Genomic DNA, 18,734 nt, shown 5'->3' on the forward strand with positions numbered 1-18,734 from the left:
TTAATGTATTAGACACGCTAAAGAATATTCATTTTGGAAAGAAATTTAGTACAACTACATACATGTATTTAGAGCCGGGTTCACGTATTGTAAGAGTAACACACCACATCAAAATTTACTTAGACTATTACAGATTAGATATTAATTTACTGACACATTTTTACAGCTGAGACTTTGCCCTCGCACTAACGCTTCTCTATTTAACTATGGAAAATATTTATAACGAATTTACGATATTATTTTATCTCATAAAAGTTCAAAATGCAAAATTACTGACTCATTGTTTTTTGTTTTTTTTTTCAATATGTGCAGTGCGCGGGCAAAAGTCACGTGGCATGTAGAGCGAGTGCGTCATACTTAATACGAGACACAAAACAGCGACTAAACGAAGGAACCCGGCCTGAAGCTTACAATTTAAGACAGATTTAGATGGGAACTAATTTGTACACGTGTCGGGTATTGGGGTAGTATTGTTGAACCATCCACTGAGGCTGATCTCTTACATATCGAGTTATCGTAAAACACTTCCGTAAAATAGAACCACAATACCCTGTGCTCGACTATAACCTAACACCTAAAAGCTAGGGACAAACAGGTCGCAAAAGTTACAAATATACGAATTTTCCACATCAATGTGTGTACATAAATAAAAACAAAGATACGTCGAAGTACAAAATTATTACAGGGAATATAAAATTATCAATAAATGTATAAAAAAGTGGATATTTAACGACCCGCGACGCTCATAGCGCTCGGGTCCCATTGCAACCAGCTGCTCACAGAAGAGTGTCAACAATCACTTGCGCACAGCGGTACTGCGCTCGGGGCGTCACCTACTACTCTATGGCACAGCGCGAAGTTCCAGAGCAACGCTTACTGCATCGTCCAAAATATAGTGTCCTGCAGTGACGCCTCTCACGCTAACAAAACAATACAATATACACAATACTTCACTTCTGCGTCAAAGTGAAAAAATAATAAATATAACTTAAAAAAAAAACTTCTTATTCTGAAGAGCTATCGTTAACCTGAAAATATCGTTGGATTGTTCCCTTTGCGACTGAAATTACATCGAAATGGTTTATTATGATTATAGAAGTTTTGAATAAGTACTATTACACAGAACAATGATAGCCCGCTGGGGGCGAAGACTTATGAAATCCACCAAATTTATACTAAACTGTCGTCATGGAGCAAAATACACTGCGACACTGGCCCGCTATTGATCAAATCAAACGCGCTTCATCCACTCCAATAACACCAAATTACTTTTTGCATCTACCTCACCAGACAATCATAGCATGACAGATAATTTAGATTTACGAAAATCACATAGATTGAATAAATTTATTTTTGCAGCCAAGTAATCTGATGTTATTAATGTATTTTAAATGATGCATATCGCATATCTTTACATGAGCTCCGTCGAACAGTGTATTTTGTAGCTAAGCTAGCAACTGACAGTGACAGCGCGCCATACTCACCATAGACTAGCGTTTAGAAAACTACATATTTGTCTTTGGGTCGATATGGCGCGTAATTTTTAGTTGACCACGTCGTGGTCAAAGCTGATTCTCGTCGCTTGATCGAAGAAGACTCGATTCGTCTAACTTCGGGCGACGAGGTGCATAATATTCGTGCGACTTGGAAAAGCATGGCGTCTGCGCATGCCTCCTACCAGTCCAACACGTATCTTTCCGCCTGTTTCAATGTTTCCGAGTGCGACGTGCGCCATACCGGCGTCACGTCAAAGCCCAATTGAATGTTATGTCGATAGCTACTTCATTTTGTATTTATATTCTGTTACCGATCAACTGACTTGTTTCCGTTTTTTTGTCTGCGACTTTCGACTTGCCGAATTAAGTTCATCGAACTTATAATACTTAACAGTCTTTGGATACGTTTATCACTAAGACCCCGCTTAAAACTTTGTAAATAATTTAATCTCTCGAAAATATATTTCGAACCTTTTTTACCTTTTTCAAAAATTATTTTTATTTTTTCGAATAATCTTTATATTATAGCAACAGTTCAGATAGAATGGTCTGCAACTGCGATGTTTTAAAACTCGTCAAATCGGTTCGGGGTTCGATATGAATTTTCGAACGCATGCGGACGCCGCCGCGAATTCGCGACCGGCGTTTCGTTTTGTCAAATGGGTGCGTGCGTGGCAACTATTTTTAGTTTATGACATAACTCTTTAACGATGACATCCGAAGTATGCAAAGGTGGAAGTGAACAGAACGTTTCGTTTATAGTCCCGTCATATCCAGCTTCATTCAATAAAAAATGTCAAACATATATTATGGACTTAAGAATCAAAAACTTAACTAAAAAAATTGCCACGCACTAGCAAATATATGTCTGCGTGTAGGTATACCGTGACGCCCCCGCCGAGCACGCGCATGCAACACGTGCGCACGCGGCGGAGTCGCACGGCCGACTGGTGCTCCATTCATAAATAACGATATCTTTGTACTCACTCGTTAAGTTACACTCCCTACACTTAACATTACTAAATATACATAAAAATATCACAGCACTATCGATTCACTTACACTAAAAGCGCGCCGCTTTGCGACCGCCGCCACAGATTAAATTATAATAATATAAAGGAATCGAAATAGAAATGCACGAGAGCGCCAGAAGGGAGCTGCAGCTCGAGGCCGCGGTCGAATCTCGTTGAATCTCATATTACTGAGTCGAGTCGCTCGTAAATCTAACTGTTTTCTTTGTGTCGTGTCGTGTTTTACACTGTGTTTTATTTTATAATTTTGATACTACACCTGTGGTTATCTCAAACTTATCAATGTATCAAAGTGTTAATGTTCTAAAAAGGAAAGGATTAAGGGTCCTTTTATAAGCTATTTGATGAAAAAAAAGTTACAAATTTGCCGGTGATATGTATAAAACGAACAGTCCTATCTCTTAAAAATAAATATGGAAATTGAAGAATAGAACATCTACACAAATAATAAAATTGGAGTATCTGTATGTACAATAAAAAAAATGTATGTCAAAGTTTCTGTCCGCAATCCGCGTTGTTGATGGAACTTTGGGAAGTAGCTGACGTTTGCGAGAGTAACATGGGATATTTTTTAAATTCTGATATGAACAATTCGCAGGTAAGGAACTAGTTTTCTTATTAATTTGTTGATAGACAAAGATATCTGTATTGTATTATACGATAATCGTTTGAAAGTTGGACTAGTTTAGTCTCATATTAAAGATAAACCACAGGTGTTTGACAAAGCCTGAATGTTTGTAATTTGTTGAATCTATGACGTCACCTTCCGTAAGTACGGTTACTTAAACCCATCGCATTAGGCGTCTCCGAAACAAAGCAAAACTTTAAATGCAAATTACAATGTGCCGCAAAATATTCAAGTATTTACAAAGCCAGTGTTCACTGAACAAAGTCTTAAACTAAAGAAATACATTTGAAAATAATTAGAGGTAATAAAATGAATCGGAACGTTTGAAACGAGAGTCAATCGCAGATTCCAAACGCCTCACCAACTGCCACACTCATTTCTATGTACACTAAAGACTTCCTTAGCGACCAATTAATGACTTGAGTGTAGCAATTAGTCGTTTGACATGCTTTCATTTTTTTCTAATTCTTTGACCTGAATCAGCAGACATCATGACATCTCGATTTCAAAGAAGCCAAAAATAGTGCTCTGTAAAGCCTAGTCGACACTGGATTCGACGCCAATACAAAGATCAACCATTTCCAGCGTCGATACTCCAAAGTACGACCAGTCCAAACATAAAAAAACCATTAACCCCACGATTCATACACATGCCAAGAAAATTCATACAAGACATACTAGGAGCGAGCCGCGACGTGCCTCGGGCCGCTCCAACGAGCAATAGAAGTAAAGGAAATATCTTAACTAAATGAGGTAGCAATATTATGAATATGATTACAAGTTACATGTCTAATGTTTGGTGGGATATATGTTATAAATGTATATTATATCAACATTAAAATACTTCCTATGGGTTAGTGAGGTACATAATCGTTCCTGTGAGGTAGGTGCGGGTAATCGCCCCGTGTACATATAATATATAACTATAACTATGTAAACCGTTTCAAAATATATCTGTGTTGATGAGGGACATCAAGTTGTCTCCGTACGCGTACTCATTGTATACTTTGGTAATGAGGGGTTCCCACTTAGCGGGCTCGTAGCTGGGCGCGGTGTGCACCTCAGTGTCGTGTGCGGCCGCGTACTCTGTCGCGTACTCGGCCACGTACACGGGTGCGTACTCGGGCGCGTACGCGGCGGTTGTGTACGCAGGTTCGTAGGCGGGTACGTACGCGGCGTGATGCGGTTGGTGCGGCTGGTGCGGTTGATGCGGCTGGTGCGGTTGATGCGCGAGGCGGACGGTGAGGCGCGGGTCGATGTGCGGCAGGTCGCGCTCCTCGAGGTCGATGAAGCCGAAGCCGTCTCCCTCCAGGCCGCTGTTGAACTCTGGCCCGTACTCACGCGGGTAGTCGCCCGTCGACGAGCTCTCCGTCACCAAACACTCGTCTATGGATTCTGAAAACACAAACATCACAATATTCTTAGCAATTCGAAATATTTTAAGACAGGCAGGTGCCGAATGGACTGATTTAAAATATTTGACTGCAGTTTTTTTTAAATTCCTTAAATGACACTCACCTGGCGTGAACAGACTGGTGCTCTCGGCCAACACATCGGTGCACATGTCGGCGGATTCAAATATTTGCATGTCGTTTTCTATAGCCACGGGTTCAATGCCGTCCGACTCCATGGTGCTGTCATCAGATTGAACCGATTTGTTTGTGTCAGCCTCTGTATCTAAGTTTGTGTCCGATGTCTCTGAGGTTATAGTATTACCGGGGCTAGCCTGTGATCCACTGATGTCTGTAGAATTTTCACTATTAGATTCAAGCGGGGCTTCGCTAACTTTCTTCATTTTACCTTTAATGTTGTGTATTCTTCGCATATGTTTCATCCAATTGGGATAGCTGGCGAATGTTTTGGGGCAAGCATCGCATTTGTAAGGCTTGAGGCCGGCGTGCGTGTTCATGTGCTGCTGTAGGTGCTGTCGTCCGGGGAAACCCTTGCCGCAGCGGCTGCAGGTGTGCTCCTTCACCTCCGCATGGGTCTTGCTGTGCTCCACCAGTCGGTTCCTGGCGTTGTATATCTTGCCGCACACCTTGCAGATGTGGATAACAGATTCAAAGTGCTTCGAGATGTGTTTTCTCACCATGTGCTTCTCTCCATAGTTCTTGTTGCATATGGGACACTTGTGTACAGTTTTTCTGTGCGCCTCTAGATGCTTCTCACAGGAAGACAGCGTTGTGAAGAGTAGACCGCATACACGGCACCGCATCTGTGACTCGTCATGACTGCGCAGGTGCAAGGTTAGCTCTTTTGGTGTTTGGAAACTAAAAAGGGAAGAAAAAAAACATTAGAATTATCTGCATCCTAGAATTAAGCAAAATAAAATGTAATATTGGGCAGTTTTCTTTAGATGTAGTTAAGTTAGTGTAGGGACTTACATATCGTCGCAGCCATGTGGGCAGGGCACACATGAAATGCCGTGGTGGTCGCGCAGATGCGTGCGCATGGCGCGTTGCGTGGCGAAGCGGCGGTCGCAACGTGCGCAAGCGAAAGGCTTCTCTGTGGGCTCGTGTGCGCGCGCGCCGTGGTACGCCTCCGTGTGAGCTGCCAGCAGCGAAGGACGGGCGAAGGTCTTCAAGCAATGGTCACATCTGAAAAAAATCACAAACTTAGTAAACATTCACTTAGACTTAACTAAGCTATAGCAAAATATTCCACCAGATGATTACAAAACTTACTTGAATCTGTTCTTCATATAATGGTAGTAGCAGTGGTTAGCAAATATGGAGTACTTTTCACATTGCTTCTCGCATTTGTTACAAGTGTACACAATGTCCAGTTCGCCATGTTTCAGAGAGAAGTGAGCATCAAAAGCCAAACGGTTTTTATGCACGGTGAAGCAAATGCAGCATGATATGCCACCGAGATTTTCTATGATATCATCGGGAGGTATTTCTTCGACGTTCAAGCTGGTTTCATCAATGTCTTCAACTTTAAAGTGCTGCCTAAGATGTATGACTGCTTCATGTTTTTTGGTTTCGTTTTTACCGCAGATGGGGCACATGTATATGAAGGAGGAATGCAGGCTGATATGGTCCTCGCAGCTGTCCACGCTGTTGATTTGCTTGTTGCATGACTGACAATTGTATGGCGGATTGTCGGTATTGTGAACAATCTGATGGATCTGCCATTCTTTTTTTGAATTAAAACTGTAAATAATATAGTTTATGTATTATTATTTAGTTTATATATTACAATATGGCTTCTTTCGGGTATACTGCGGTATCATAATTTAGTTGCCCGCCATGTCAGAAAGTTTTGTTCGTCTAAGTTTTATAAAGAAAAGTAAAAATTATATTACAAGAAATATAAACTTTTGTCACTTTACATAAATGTACACCACATACCAGATAAAGCTAGAATAAATGTTTACAGATATGTTATTGCCTTTTTTTAACTTCATAGAAGTCTTTATACAGAATACAATTTTAGGTGGAGGGGAGCATTGCAGGATGCAGTGCCCCAATGACCTAGAACTGCCAAGATATTCAAAAATAACTAAAACAAAGTCCAAAAACTTACTTTTTGTTGCACGAACGGCAATTGAAATTATGTTGAGTGTTGATATGTTCTTTTAGAGCTATAAATTTTGAAAACTCCCTATTACAGTGATCGCACCTAAAATAAGATGTATTTAATTAACTTCTACATAAACATTTAAGCTCCCAATTCATTACTTAAAAGTTTCCAAACCAGTGGCAGACCCAACATTTTACATTTCTTCAATATTGTCTTTGGATAACTTACTTGAATTTACTTTTAATAACATGCTTGGTGTAACAATGGCCTCGGAAGCTGGGGTAGCCGGAGATGCTCTGGTTGCACACTACGCATGTATACACTATGGCTGCTTTATTTCCCTCATGTTTGACATAGTGAGCATCATAATCCTTTTTGTTCTGGAACTTTGACTGACATATGTGACAATGGATGCCGCCAACTATCTCAATTGTTGTCAGCTTTTTGCTCTGGTCTGTCTTGCTAGCTGAATCCAAATGGGTGGGTGAAGCCATTATTGTGTTTCTAAGTGTGATCCATTTATTGCATATATCTAGTTCTATGTCATATGGATGTACATAATGTGGCTATTGCAAACATTTTATTCTCCTATTGTTCGCGCCTACATGTTTCTTTTATTGTTTTTGGCCTGAAAACAATTATGTTTACTTTATCAGTGGAACGAATAGCAACACTAGTCGTGTAATAAAACATAAATGTGGTAATTCGACTAATCATTTATAATATAACCGGCTAAACACCAGACGATTGAAAGCAAGGTCAAATTTCATTCATAAACTTGCAAAAATAATTTACATAAGTTGAAGGCAACGCATTTCATTGAGTTGTTTTTGCACATCATCACGATAATAAAACTGGCTACTTAAAATCAATGGAGTTCATAAAGTTCGACTGATAAATATATAACAAAATCGAAGTGAGCATCGTACAATAACTTTACGCCGAAGGCGACCTTGACAGGGAACTATGCAAAAGAAAAAGTTAAACTTTTATTCAATTTTTAAAAACTTCATCATATTAGTATGGAATTTTTTAATCTCTATAGCGCCACATTAATACACTAAAATCGATTTTCATGAAAATCAATTATCATCGAAAATCAAGTCTTTATAATTAACTTCTCATTTAAGGTTTATTTAAAGTAAATAATTTTTACAAATTTATGTTTTACACTTACAATATTGGATGAAAGTGGATAGATAGGCATCGGACACAAGCACAACGTTACATTTTATGAAATAAAGATAAAACTGTTAAAAATTTAACACCGGACGACAAACAACGCCAAGAAAACGTGTGAACGTTTGATGTGTGTGTTGCATTGCATTTGGTTTGCAGCTGTGTGGGTATGGTATTTTGCATGTGTGACAAAAATCGATTCTGTAAAGTTAAACCGGTAACACCAAATATAAAATTCATTTACATTTTTACGAAATAGCAAAATAACTTTACCCTGCATAGGTAAAAAGATCTGGAAACATTGCAGAACCATTTAACTTTAAATTTATTTTTAAATTGAACCAGTAACTCCTGAAAAAGTATAAATTAAAATTCACCTTAAGAGAATAAAATGAATAGCAGTGTGAAGACTAATTGATTATAGCTTGTTAAACCGTAACCTTTAAAGTTTGTTTTAAATTTATTTGTTAGTTTCAAAAATGTTATAATTTATATTTATATTTTATCGCTACTTTGTTTTCAGACGTATTATTATTTCAGATGTCAAAGTCAAAAACCAAAATGTCTTGAAAAAAAAACCGATTTCCAAAATCCAGAAAAATATATTTCTACCCGTAATTAATTTAGCAAGAAAATACTTTTATAAAATTAATGAAATAAAAAGTCAATAGATGTTAATGGAAACAAAAAAAATAACAATTTACATTTGTTAATGGTTATCGGAGAATAAGAAGATATTGATAGTGAGAACTTATTTTGTGGTAAGTTTTATTATTTTCACAATATATTATGTTATAGTTTAAAAAAAAATTGAATTAACGTAATTTATTACAACTATTTATTAAAATATAATCGAATATGTTTAAAATAAAACCAAACAATTTTATTGTCCCTTTACAATAAAACATTGAAGTTTTGGAGTAATTACTCCAAAACTTCAATGTTACATACATAGTAAATTTACTATGTATGTTTTTTCCATCCAGTCCCGTATATTTCAGCATATGTTTTGTAATCAACAGCTGTTTCTGGCTGGGTGCCAATTGAAACTAAAAATAACTCACGGTTCACTTATTCACACGTTTCTACAGTTTATTCCTATTAATCGCGATTAATATCAAAGTTTCGAATATTAATAATGGAACGCCAACATTCCAGTCTTCATGGATCTTTTCGTAGCAAAGATTCGTCATCTACTACAGGGAGTGATCCACGAGAGAAAATAAAAGATTGTCTCAGAAAATTCATTGCTTTTATGTTTACACAAGTGGGTGTTGGTGCATTAGTTGTTTGTTATGCTATACTTGGTGCTGCTAGCTTTATGCACATAGAAAAGGACAGTCCCGATGAACAATTGGAAAATGTCAAACAGTGGAGAAGAAGTTGTGCAGAGGAACTGTGGAACATAACCGTAAACAATAACATATTCAATGAAACCGCTTGGGAAATAAATATAAACAAAGTGCTAAAGGTTTATCAGAGTAATATAACTGGAGCTGTACATACGGGCTACAATGGCAGATCTGCAGAAGATATCTGGTCTTTTCCTGCAGCACTTATGTACTCCTTGTCAGTATTTACGATGATTGGTTATGGGAATATTGTACCTAAGACTGTTTGGGGTAAAATTGTTACCATAGCCTATGCTTGCTTTGGTATACCAATATATATTTTATATTTTTGTAACATGGGCAAAGTTCTTGCACAGACATTTAAATGGCTTTATATAACTGCGCATGAATGCAGCAGGAGAGAAGATACTATGTTTGAAGAGGGTGAAATTCAACAGATTAAACGTAAAATTACAGTACCATCAACTGCTTGTCTTTGGGTGATATCTTTTTATATTTTAACTGGAACAATTATGTTCGGTGCGTGGGAGAAATGGAATTATTTGGACTCTACGTATTTCTGTGTGATCAGTTTGTGCAAGATTGGTTTTGGTGATTTTGTTCCGGGAGCTAATATTACTGATTCCGCGGGTGGTTCTCATTTGAAGTTGGTTATTAACTTTATCTATGTTCTATTGGGTATGGGTCTTGTTGCTATGTGCTATAATCTGATGTGTGAAGATGTGAGAGTCAAGGTGCGGGAGCTGAGAGAAGATCTAAAGAATTGTCTTGATGATATCACTCTAAAGATTACAGTCTGTATGAATGACACTAAATATTACCATCAGAAACAAACACGTCATATAAAGTGATGTTAACTTTATGTCTAGAATAAATTAAAATTGAGTGAGAAATAATGAGGTGATATACTCATAGTATGTAATTTACAACACATACAATGTATATTCAAATATTTTTGATATAGTTGATATAGAATTACATGTTTATTTTTATGTAAAATTTTTAATGTTAAGAAATTAAAGTTATTTATTAATCTAAGTTCTGTAAAGTTTAACATATTATAATAAAGTTTTCTATGAAGTTGTCTTGTACTCATTTATATTTCCATAAATATTTACAGATGATTTATCAAATGCCTTCCTTCCTTTCTTTCCCTTCTTTTTGAAGTTTGTTAGAAATTAATCTGTTCTAATTTGTCCTCTTATTGTACATTATGTGCAACGCTTTTTTGGTAATAAACAATTATATTTTTTATTCTATAGTAGCGATGAGTTAGACAAATGCGTCCACTCAGACTGCGGCGCGTGGTGGGGCTGGAGGGGCGCGCCAATGACGTCGTGTTCTACCCCGCGCCCCGCCCCGTCACACCCCCGCACAAGCTCGGCGCGCTTGTGTTTTTTGGTGGGGATGTACAGGTGAACAAACTAATACCTTGTCCAGAAATGTATAGATTCATTTTACATTTATTGCTGAATAAAAAAGATCATATATACAGGATTACCCGGAAATAATGCAAGCGCACCGCGACTACAGAAACTATTTAAAGTACAATTTGGAAACCACGGCACGCATGCTCGGACACAACTTCCCCACAAAACATGTAGTGGTTGTGAAACCTTCTAGGTATGTATATACAAATATATAAATGCCATACTGAAAATATACCAATATAAGTCACAAGCGACTCGAAGGACCAATATTTTAAAATGTATATAAGCTTTTAGTAGTCATTGGTATGCATATTTTGACAGGATAGAGTATAAAAGCTTCAGCTGCTATGACAACTTCGTGCCCGGCAACAACGCTGGCGTGCCCGATCACACGCCCACGCACAGTGCCCTCCTGCACCTAGAGAGGTACATTAACTTACATTTCAGAGAGAGAGTCACAAGTACAAACCTTACTGTACTTTAAACATGTTCATAAAACTAAAAGATTTATAATCGAGAAGAGATTTATTAATTACGCAAAAAAACAAGTCGAAATGATAACCTCCTTCTTTTTATTGTCGGACAAAATCGTTTTCTCGCGAGTATGCAAAATAAAACTTTATTAACCTGAGTCAAAAATGACTTTTTAGTTAATGTTTCGGTGTTACAGGTTACTGCAAGGTGTGAGCTGCAGACTCAAGTCCTTGCCCACTGCTGAGCTGTTGGAGGCAGCCAGCGCGCTGCCCGAGGAGATAGACATAGAAGACCTGCCTGTCAATGTATGTCTTACAACTCTCATTTGAATTAAAATATATGTTAAATATACTTATTATAGTGTTTAATAATTATTCGATGTATGTGGGTAGTTGCAGAAGACGCAGCGCGCGGTGGGCGGGGCGGGCGCCGGCTCCGCCCCACACGAGCCGTGAGTAGGTTTAGTTCCAATCGATGTTGTCATATTTTAACTATATTATACACTAACGAAAACATTTTTGATTACTTCATAAACCATAAAGAATAAGATTTCGTAATCAAGTCATCCGATTTATAATAAATTGTCTTTGGTTGGAAAATTCCGAATTAGGAAGAATTACTTTGAATCTCACTCGCCATAACTTTTTATTTTGCTTAATAATTTTTTTGATGTTTTTGAGTATATATTAAAAAAGTGTAAAATTACCTTTATTTATTTGAAATTAAAAATATTTTTTATTTATTTATTTATTGAAAAACTGCATAGCATATCTTTGTTTTAAAATGCAGGCAATAGATGGCGCTATTATTTTAGAGCCTCAGTGAGGCAGGTTTGTAATTTGAAGGTTAGGTCACTGATCCATATAGATGTTTGTTATTCCTACACTAGTAATGTATCAAATGGATTATCTGAGTGTTGTGTACTTAATACTGGCACGTGGTAGCAGGTCAGTGGTGTGGTGGCGCGAGGGTCTGCGGCTGGAACAGTGCCCGCTGACGCTGGTGGGGTTCAGCAAGGGTTGCGTGGTGCTCAACCAGTTCATCTACGAGTTCCACTACGCGAACACCCTCACGCCCGGAGACGATCACATGAGAAGGTTCTTCCATAATAACTACGTCAAAAGCCCAAATAATGAAAATTTTGTCATACTTTACCCATTACATGTTTGTTTTTTTTTTTAATAAATGGAAAGTAATTTGTGTATTTAGGTTGATGTCTGGCATCTCAGCGATGTACTGGCTGGATGGTGGACACGCGGGCACCAAGAACACCTGGCTCACCGCGCGCAGCCTCCTCGAGACACTCGCTAGGCTCAGTCAGTACTCTCTCTCTCTCTCTCTATCTCTCTGTCTTATTGTCTACAAACATATCACAAACTATGACCACTTGTCTTATATGATTATGCAATGTCGGTTGCTTCCCTTAAAATAAAAACAGTCAAGTAATAAATTCACTTGAGAATTTTATACCGTTTTAATATCATCAAATACAACTGGCATTCTGTAAACAGTAACTTGCGCCAGTGAGCCTGTCTTACTGTACTGGCATACTCTTATGTGAAACAGACGTCAATATCTACGTGCACGTGAGCCCGTACCAGGTGGAGGACGAGGGCAGGCCCTGGATCGGCCGCGAGGAGCGCGCCTTCACCGCACTGCTCAGGAAACTCGGCGCTAAGGTACACAAACCTTTATAATTAATCAAGCTTATTCTACAGCGAACTTTAACTTCCCAACAATGTTGTAAAAATTGGTATATTCATGATTTGGTTTGACTTTCTTGAATAGTAAAGAAAAATATACCTCGTTACCAGACAATAAAAAAAACTTTTTAAAATGATTTCAGTAGATTTTCAATTTAATACTAATATTACAGATCCGGAAGTTTAGATTGTAGCATGTTTGTTAGAATATATCTCCAGAACTGTTCAACGAATCTCTATGAAGTTTGGCACCCATGAAACATAGTCTGGAAGAATACAGTCTACTTTAAGTTTTTTTTTTATTTCGCCTAGACGAAACCGCAGGCAACAGCTAGTCTTTAATAAATAATAATTGTACAGGTAAAACGTTACCTGCACGAGCAGCCGGGCGCGCCGCACTCTCTGCACATGCACTTTGAAGTGCTCACATCGTTCGCTACACGCACACGCAACGACACTGATGATGACCAAATGTAACTCACCTCGCTCAGTGACACCAATGTGGGGGCACTGCGATCGCAAGTCCGTGCCCCCGTGCCCCCGGTGGGCGCATTTATTTATAAATGTTTGTCATTAATATGAAACATCCAGTGGCGAGTTTACTTTCATCTAAATCGTAGTAGCATTGAATGTGTTAACATAAAAAGTTGACTTTTATTTGTTTTTAAAATTAATTTTACGAAATTAACTTACGTTATTGTAAAGTGTAAATATGTTTACAATATAAATTGTTTTATTATGAAATTATTTGATCTCAATAATTGTTTATTAGAAATATTCGGTACAAAATAAAGTATATTTTCTATGAATTTAAATTTGTTTCATTTATGAACATCCTTCTTCGTAACATTTCATCATCTTACTAAAAGTAACATAAAGAAAAATATTAGGTAACAAATTAAAATAAAACTACAAAATTTAATTAACACGGTTTATTGAGAAGTTTAATATTAGAATTGCAATTGCACATAACTAACACTTACAAACAACTAGCCAGTGGACACGACCCTTAAATATACCTTAAGCTCTCATTCGCACGGGCGCTTTTTTTATCGCGCGTTAAAAAACTGCTCGTGTGAATAAGCGCTTAGTTAACTACATTTAAACTGTTAGTGATTTTAGAACAATAAACAACAGTTTTTATTTTAACATAACTTGAAGACAAAATATTAAAAGACTGTTATAGTGGTTTAAAAAACATTACGTGTGGACCCGATATAAAGTTACAATAATTAATTATTACTTATGGTGCTCTAATTCACACTAAATTATAAAGAAAAAATAATTTTCTTTTAATATTAAATTTTAATAATTTGCTTGATAAAATATCGAACAATTTTGGATTTGGATTTTTCAATCGGAAGATTTAAAAAAGAACAGAATTAATTAATAATACGTTTTAAAATCATGAGACACTTCATTGGTTGAACTTATAAAACTACAAACACACTAAATTTTGGTGACGAGATCTATATTGTATTACGAGATATGAAAATGCTCAAGATCTAACCTACCCTAGCCCCTGTTATATACTTAAATATGAATATTCATGGAATGTGTTCTTATGAAGTTACCATCACAAATTACTTTTAGAAATAATTACTAAAAAATACTGTAGTGTATGCATAAACGTAGTGTTGTTTGTCTCGAGGGTACATGCCGGAGAGAGGGGACGTTAGTCGATGTCAGGACTTTGGATCGGCAACACGTGTCTGTACGTGAACGAGCCAAATATAACGCAACGAATGCTACAATGGCGACGAGGAAGCACCACGGCTGACCATTAAATTGGTTAGATGATTCATGTCTTGCAAACATGAAAGCAGCACGGCTGACCATTCAATTGGTTAGTAAACGCCGTACTCGGCGAGCAAGTCTACTTATGTCGAAAGAGAGAAGAAAGAAAGATCGAACGGCAATTGCATCGGCAACTATGTTACTTCGGCCTTTCTTACATATAATCGAAAGTTTCCACTTGGAATTGTCGAAAGACCTGCCGGGATCAACAATTTCTATAGGGGGTGAAGAGAAAAAAGCTAAGATAACTTCTAATATGGAGATAACTGCAATGGATACAAACTTGGCCACTCATGTTTCTCAAGGGACAGAAGATGCAACTAAGTGCAATAAATGTCTCTCCCCAGCTATTTTATTTTTAATGCATACACTGCAAATATCACTTTTTTTAGAGATTGAAAGAGACAATATATTTGTCATAATATATTAGAACTTCATTGTATTCCAAAATATTTTATCTCAATTAATTTGCGTATAAGAAATTAAGATTATTCAAAATTAATAAATCCTCGACCAATAAATGATATTAACACATTGCATGCCACTAAGTGAACTCGGTTGGCTAGTCAATGGCATTTATCATGTTAAAGTAACATAGTTATAAGAGCACATTCACATGTTCTGGAAGCGTCCGTCCTTGTCTAGCATGAGTATGTTTGGATTCTCCTTCTCAAACTCTGTGGGCTTGCGGTCTCGCTGCTGGTCGGTCCACTCGCCCTCGCCCACACCCCACTCTCCCACTTTCTCACCTATCACATCTACTTCTGCCTTCGCTCGGATCTTTTCAATCTGTAATAGTTATATGAATAAGACATATGCAACATTACTTTTGACTAAAAAAGCATTTTATTCTCAACCTTAGCCTTCTTAACTTCTCAGAAGGACAAAGAAGTTCCCTTAATTAACAATTATTTACATAAAGGAATTAATTGTTATTATTTATATAGTGGGCAAGAAAGCAATGAATCCTCAAACATATAGTGCACTGCACTCATAAACAATATCACTAGAACTAAATTTGAAAAAAAAAAACTATGTTACTTTGTAAGGAACCGCAGATGTGTTATATCTGTGTGAAAGAGAGCGGACCTGTTACCTCCGAGTCGTGCTTTGCGAACTTATCGAACATGTTCGCGTACAGCTGCTTCTCTTTTTGCTTCTGCTTCTGTATGGCTGCGCGGCACACGATTATTTGATTGCCCGCCGCCTGAATACCGCAAAAATAACATACATTAAATATATATATATGCAAATAAAACAAGAGTTTGATTCATATGGTTAAAAGAGAAAACTAAATACTTTTTAAAATGGTCAGTAATTTTAAGTCTGGGCTTGATATGAGTATAGTGTCTTGTCATGACCTAAAAAATGCATTGTGCAAAACAAAAACGCCTTATTTGTCATGATATTGTAATTTAAAATAGAACTATATGAATAAAGTAATTAAGTAACATTAGAAAATTACAACAAAGTAATACAAAATATTTTTAGACTAACATACCTTATTTTGTGGTTCAGCATCAACAACCTTTTGGAAATCTTCTATAGCCTGCTCCGCTTCTCCCAAGCCAAGAAGTGCTTGGCCCCTTCTAAACCGACCCTTTACATTATCAGGGTCAAACTTCAGGGCCTTCGTGGCAAAGTCCCTCGCCTCAAAGTGATGTGCCGGTGTCACTTTCAGGTAAACCAGGGAGAGGTTCAAATATGCTGATAGTAGTAATTCCTTGGCCTGTGTTTTGTTCTCTTCACTCTCTGATGTGTCTTCAATCATATCTAAATGTATAAAATATTGATCATTAAATGTAGGACATAAATAAATATCTTGTAAAATATTAGCAAATAACCACAGCACAGTCGGTTATGGCCTATTAACCCCTAACTTAGGTTACACTGTGAGCCCCTCGATGGGTATGTATATTGACCTGATGATGAAATTATCACAGATAACCTAATTTTTCCATGTTTGTCATTCAGTAAACATTACTTATAGAACCTCACCTTCAAGTAAACTAGTAACCCTCTTGTACATTTTAATAGCTAGTTGGAATTTGTTGTTCTTAAAATACCCGGTGCCCTTCTCTTTGAATATCTTTGCTTGCTCAAGTTTTTCTGCCCCGTCCATAGCCCATGACTCTTTGGCTTTCTCAAAATTAACTAATTTCACTATATATTCTAAGGTTGTGTCTGGAGGGACACCTAGAGTTGCATTTCCTTCTGATTTGAATCCATATTTTGGTGCAATGGTCAATCTGGATTTTTCACCTTTTTGAAACTTCTCTAGGGCCCTTTCAATACCTTCACATATATTATTCTCGGTTCCTTCACCGAGGGTGAAGCTCAATGTTCTTGTATCAAACACTTTACCATCAGCTTGTAAACGCCCCTCAAGTTCAACTAAAAAAGATTTACATAGTTTTAAAACCCTTGAAAAAAATAATAACCACTAAAAATCTTTTAAAAAACATACTATATAAATTTTAGAATTGTGTGCATTTAAAGGGTTAACATCTACCTGTAACCAGTGCCCCATCATTAGGATAATCCAGCCCAGACCCTTGCTCTAGGATGTGCCGAAGGATTCCCTTCTTCTTACCAGGGCTAAGATCTTCCACTTTCCAGTCAATCATTTCAACCTATAAAAAGTAAAAACATGTATAACATGTATAAATGAAGGTAGAATATTCAACAACTTAAAACAAAATGTGCAAATACAATACCACAAACTGTAAAGTAGAATTAGGTGGTATTTTAGGTGGGCTTCCAGCAGCACCATAAGCATACTCTGGTGCACATGTCAACACACACACTTCCCCTTTCTTCATCGTCGCCACTCCAATGTCCCATGCTTTTATCACCTCACCTAAATAATACAAAGGTTTGAATTATTTTGATTGAATTATTTCTTTATTTTTGTTATCTATTTCAGTCTCTGAATAAAACCTAAGATGTGCTTCTATGGGTATATTCAGCAGTGATAAACTCAATTTTATAGATAAAGCATTTTTTTCTATAGCCATAAACACAGGAAGTGGTTAGTGGGACTGTGGTTAAAGTTTTATTATCAACACATAACACACTTGTGATAAATGGCAACAATATTGTGGTCCTATTTAGCCTACTTGAGAATTGATTAATTTTATTTAAATTTTATGAAATAACCTAATGAACCTTTGAATAAAATTAGTAACCTATACCTAACTTTTCCAAGGTCTGTTTTTGATTCGCTTTTGACATTGATAAATGTCCAGGGCAGATAGATTTCATTTAGTATAACAATAAGCAAATTGTTGGTTTAAAAATGGGAAAATATGAAACTTCCTAATTTCCTTTTATGATAGAACCAATGGCCACTATCACCATAAAGTATACTATACTCAAGTTGAGTTACACTAGATTGTACTGCATCCAAGCGTGTCTATGTGCTATAAAGAAAAAGAAGTACGATGAAGTTCTATCAGATTTTTTATTTATTTACGCTATATTTCTTCCAGTACTTACCTTTGCCAAGTTGAAACTCGAAAGGATCGTTTCTGTCTTTACTGGAATCAAATTTAGTACCATCTAAAAGAGTGCCAGTGTAATGAACAGTAACCTGACAACCTGGATTAGGTGTGTCGGAGCCTTCTCCTTCTTTGATGATCCTCTTCAATACTCCGCGGTCTCCCGCCTTAGAAATATCGATCCCTTCGTCTACAGTCATAATGTAATTAAAATAATTTTATATATACACAATTTAAGAAGACACAATCAATGTCTTTGCAAAAGTACGAAAAATTGGTAAAAATCGCCGGTACAAAACGTGCGATCAGCGTTCACAGACAACGACAAGAAACAACGACCACGAAGTACAAACCACAGATATTTAAAACATTACATTGGAAATTTCTAGACGTTACGAGTGTGGACACTTTTCGTTTAAAAATCATATTAGATTAGATATTTTGGTTGTGATTTTAACGGTAAATACAAATTTAATTTGGCAATCACAATACATTTTTCTGCTTAAATGAGTTCTGTCATCTTCAGTTATAATTCATCTTTTAACTTTTACACAAAACAACAATCACTCAATCTGGGATATTAGATATAACCAAATTATTTAAATGAAGTTTAAGAAAA

At 36.8% G+C, this 18,734-nt stretch overlaps 4 protein-coding genes across 10 annotated transcripts; 2 read left to right on the forward strand and 2 right to left on the reverse strand.

Annotated features, from left to right (window-relative positions):
• Positions 1-290: 290 nt before the first annotated feature.
• Positions 291-8,058, reverse strand: LOC106117374 (zinc finger protein 260). 3 transcript variants are annotated; one of them, XM_013311661.1, is made up of 7 exons: positions 7,858-8,030; positions 6,909-7,308; positions 6,684-6,779; positions 5,840-6,310; positions 5,540-5,752; positions 4,674-5,425; positions 291-4,550 (listed from the first exon to the last, which is right to left on the reverse strand). In XM_013311661.1, the coding sequence occupies exons 2-7, from the start codon at positions 7,172-7,174 to the stop codon at positions 4,099-4,101; spliced, it is 2,250 nt and encodes a 749-aa protein (XP_013167115.1). In that variant the 5' UTR covers positions 7,175-7,308; positions 7,858-8,030; the 3' UTR covers positions 291-4,098. The 3 variants fall into 3 exon arrangements, with proteins under 3 accessions (XP_013167115.1, XP_013167123.1, XP_013167132.1); XM_013311669.1 differs by lacking the exon at positions 7,858-8,030 and adding an exon at positions 7,476-7,575; XM_013311678.1 differs by lacking the exon at positions 6,684-6,779 and having other exon boundaries at positions 7,858-8,058.
• A 436-nt stretch (positions 8,059-8,494) lies between these two features.
• On the forward strand, positions 8,495-13,592 carry LOC106117415 (UPF0565 protein C2orf69 homolog). Of its 4 annotated transcripts, none has more exons than XM_013311723.1 (10): positions 8,495-8,620; positions 10,474-10,626; positions 10,707-10,834; positions 10,963-11,067; positions 11,312-11,420; positions 11,508-11,566; positions 12,060-12,212; positions 12,325-12,431; positions 12,682-12,794; positions 13,179-13,592. In XM_013311723.1, the coding sequence occupies exons 2-10, from the start codon at positions 10,492-10,494 to the stop codon at positions 13,293-13,295; spliced, it is 1,026 nt and encodes a 341-aa protein (XP_013167177.1). In that variant the 5' UTR covers positions 8,495-8,620; positions 10,474-10,491; the 3' UTR covers positions 13,296-13,592. The 4 variants fall into 4 exon arrangements, with proteins under 4 accessions (XP_013167177.1, XP_013167185.1, XP_013167193.1 ...); XM_013311731.1 differs by having other exon boundaries at positions 12,063-12,212; XM_013311739.1 differs by having other exon boundaries at positions 11,514-11,566.
• On the forward strand, positions 8,858-10,135 carry LOC106117405 (TWiK family of potassium channels protein 7). Its single transcript, XM_013311711.1, has one exon. The coding sequence runs from the start codon at positions 8,998-9,000 to the stop codon at positions 10,060-10,062; it is 1,065 nt and encodes a 354-aa protein (XP_013167165.1). The 5' UTR covers positions 8,858-8,997; the 3' UTR covers positions 10,063-10,135.
• Positions 13,593-14,310: 718 nt separating the features above from the next.
• Positions 14,311-18,461, reverse strand: Fkbp59 (FK506-binding protein 59kD). Of its 2 annotated transcripts, none has more exons than XM_013311692.1 (7): positions 18,114-18,460; positions 17,333-17,475; positions 17,128-17,248; positions 16,614-17,009; positions 16,117-16,388; positions 15,712-15,822; positions 14,311-15,404 (listed from the first exon to the last, which is right to left on the reverse strand). In XM_013311692.1, exons 1-7 carry the CDS (start codon positions 18,313-18,315, stop codon positions 15,228-15,230), a joined length of 1,422 nt encoding a protein of 473 aa, XP_013167146.1. In that variant the 5' UTR covers positions 18,316-18,460; the 3' UTR covers positions 14,311-15,227. The 2 variants fall into 2 exon arrangements, with proteins under 2 accessions (XP_013167146.1, XP_013167154.1); XM_013311700.1 differs by having other exon boundaries at positions 15,314-15,404; positions 15,705-15,822; positions 18,114-18,461.
• Positions 18,462-18,734: the final 273 nt, after the last annotated feature.

The sequence above is a fragment of the Papilio xuthus genome, unplaced genomic scaffold (assembly GCF_000836235.2).
Source record: "Papilio xuthus unplaced genomic scaffold, Pxut_1.1 DF829567.1, whole genome shotgun sequence".
Taxonomy (NCBI): Eukaryota; Metazoa; Arthropoda; class Insecta; order Lepidoptera; family Papilionidae; genus Papilio; species Papilio xuthus.